Source organism: Phalacrocorax aristotelis, chromosome 7 (assembly GCF_949628215.1).
Source record: "Phalacrocorax aristotelis chromosome 7, bGulAri2.1, whole genome shotgun sequence".
Taxonomy (NCBI): Eukaryota; Metazoa; Chordata; class Aves; order Suliformes; family Phalacrocoracidae; genus Phalacrocorax; species Phalacrocorax aristotelis.
Window position 1 is genome coordinate 37,240,131 of NC_134282.1, and position 1,991 is coordinate 37,242,121.

Here is a 1,991-nt window from a genome sequence, read left to right on the forward strand (position 1 = left end):
GCCAGGCCCGGCGGGGCCCCCCACCGCCCCCTGACCCGCGGGACCCGCGCTGCCCGCCCGCCGCTCCTTCCCGGGAGCGGCCTCGACTGCGGGGCCCGCGGCCTCGCCCCGCGGGAACCCTGCCCTTCGCCTAACCGCGAGGCACGCGCAGGCGTCCACGCACACGCACCCACACAAAGGACACGAGCACTTCCCGGCGTTTCCAAGATCCAAGCGTTTGCTGCTTGGAGGCTGGGAACGTCGCTGTCTGTCACGCAGTGAGGCCGCGGCCGTTTCACACTGTCTGTGGCTGTAAAGGCCGGTCCTGTATAAACCCCTGCCCTTCCCCAGACAAAGGAAGGGAAGGAGTCGCCGCCGGGCCGGGCTTGCCTGGTCCCCGGCAAGTAGGAGATGCTGAAGTACTTTGGGAGGACTAGTGATGCATATGGCAGTTCCTACCGGGCGGGGATGGGGGCGGGCCGGGTCGGTTCGTTTCGCCTCGCCTCAGAGGAGCGGAAACCAAAGTTTAGAACCGGGAAAGAAGCCGAGACGCGAAGGAGGGCACGGCTGAAGGGGCGAAGCAGCAAGGCAGCTCACGCCAGCGGCAGACGTCAGTTTTCCGCGGCGAGTTGCCTCTGCTTGAGGAGGGAAGAGGAGAGGGGAAATGAGCGGGAGGAGGGCGAGAAGGAGAGGGAAGAGAGCTCCGAGGAAACTTTGGGAGAAGAGGGACGGAGGAGTCCGTGCGGGCGGCCCGGGTCAGTGTACCGCCACGGAGTGCAGGGCGGGCGCCGGGCTGGTGAGAGTCTCGCTGGGGGTGGCCGGGCTGCTTTGGCTGGTGGCCGTCTGCGAGGACGTGGGGCTGAGGGAGGGCGGCGAGTTCGAGAGGATGGTGGGGATGGGCGCGGGCAGGGCGGGCAGGGCCGGCACTGCAGCGGGGGTAGGCTTGATGGGGACAGGGATGGCCGGCAAAGTCTGCCCCCCATGGCAGAGCGGCTTAATGGGCACGCCGTAAGCGCCGTACTCGCCGCTGGCCATGGAGATGGGGGTGGCGGTGTCGATCATGCCGGAGCTGTACATGTGGGGCCAGCCCGTGCCAATGGAGCTGCCCACCGTAGTCAACTGGTTGGGGAGGGGGTAGGCGGCCGGCATGGGCTGCATCGTGGAAAACGCGAGCCCCCCGGGCATCTTGTACTCTCTGGCGATGATGTTCTCGATGGCGAAGGGGTGCTTGAAGCTGGAGGGCTGGGACACGCCGAGGTTGTAGGTGGACATCTGGGGCAGGTGGGTGCCGGTGGCCGCCAGGGCGCTGAGCCGCAGCTTCGCCTGCTGCTGGAGGTACTGCGCCGCGTCCGCCGGCTTGCTAGGGGCCAGGTGGTCCGACTTGACCACCTTGAAGCGCTTGCGGCGGCGCAGGAAGCTGCCGTTCTCGAACATGTCCCCGCAGCTGGGGTGTAGCGCCCAGAAGCTGCCCTTACCCGGCTGGTCGGGGCGGCGCGGGATCTTGATGAAGCAGTCGTTGAAGGAGAGGTTGTGGCGGAGGGAGTTCTGCCAGCGCTGCGTGTTCTCCCGGTAGTAGGGGAAGCGGTCCATGATGAACTTGTAGATCTCGCTCAGGGGCAGCATCTTCTCCGGGGAGCTCTGGATCGCCATGGCGGTCAGCGAGATGTAGGAGTAGGGAGGCTTCTGATCACTGTAAGTGTTTCTGCCCGGGCGAGGCATCTTCGCTAGGGGACCCGCGGAGATCTGCGGAAGGGCAGCGACAAGGAGGGGGGCGGGGGGCGGGGAGGAGAGGGGTGAGTCCGAGAGGATTTGCACCGACACCCGGCCGGGGCAGCGGATGGGTGTGGGGCCGGGCCAGAGAAAGAGGGTTACGGGGTAGGGGCACGGCGGACCTCGGCCCTCGGGGGGCGGGACGGGGGCAGGGGAAACCAACCCGGAGCTCAGCGACGCCGGCGGGGGAAAAACGGTGTGCCTTTCTCCCGGCTCCGGCCTCGCTCAGCGTGGCCTCGCCG

General features: G+C 67.6%; 1 protein-coding gene across 1 annotated transcript; it reads right to left on the reverse strand.

The window, feature by feature from the left end:
- Positions 1–735: 735 nt before the first annotated feature.
- FOXB1 (forkhead box B1) lies at positions 736–1,698 on the reverse strand. Its single transcript, XM_075098352.1, has one exon. The coding sequence runs from the start codon at positions 1,696–1,698 to the stop codon at positions 736–738; it is 963 nt and encodes a 320-aa protein (XP_074954453.1).
- Between the last annotated feature and the right edge of the window lie 293 nt (positions 1,699–1,991).

What these genes read in the sequence shown, in the direction of transcription:
- FOXB1 (XM_075098352.1), bottom strand. Translation starts at nt 1,698, where the DNA reads ATGCCTCGCCCGGGCAGAAACACTTACAGTGATCAGAAGCCTCCCTAC.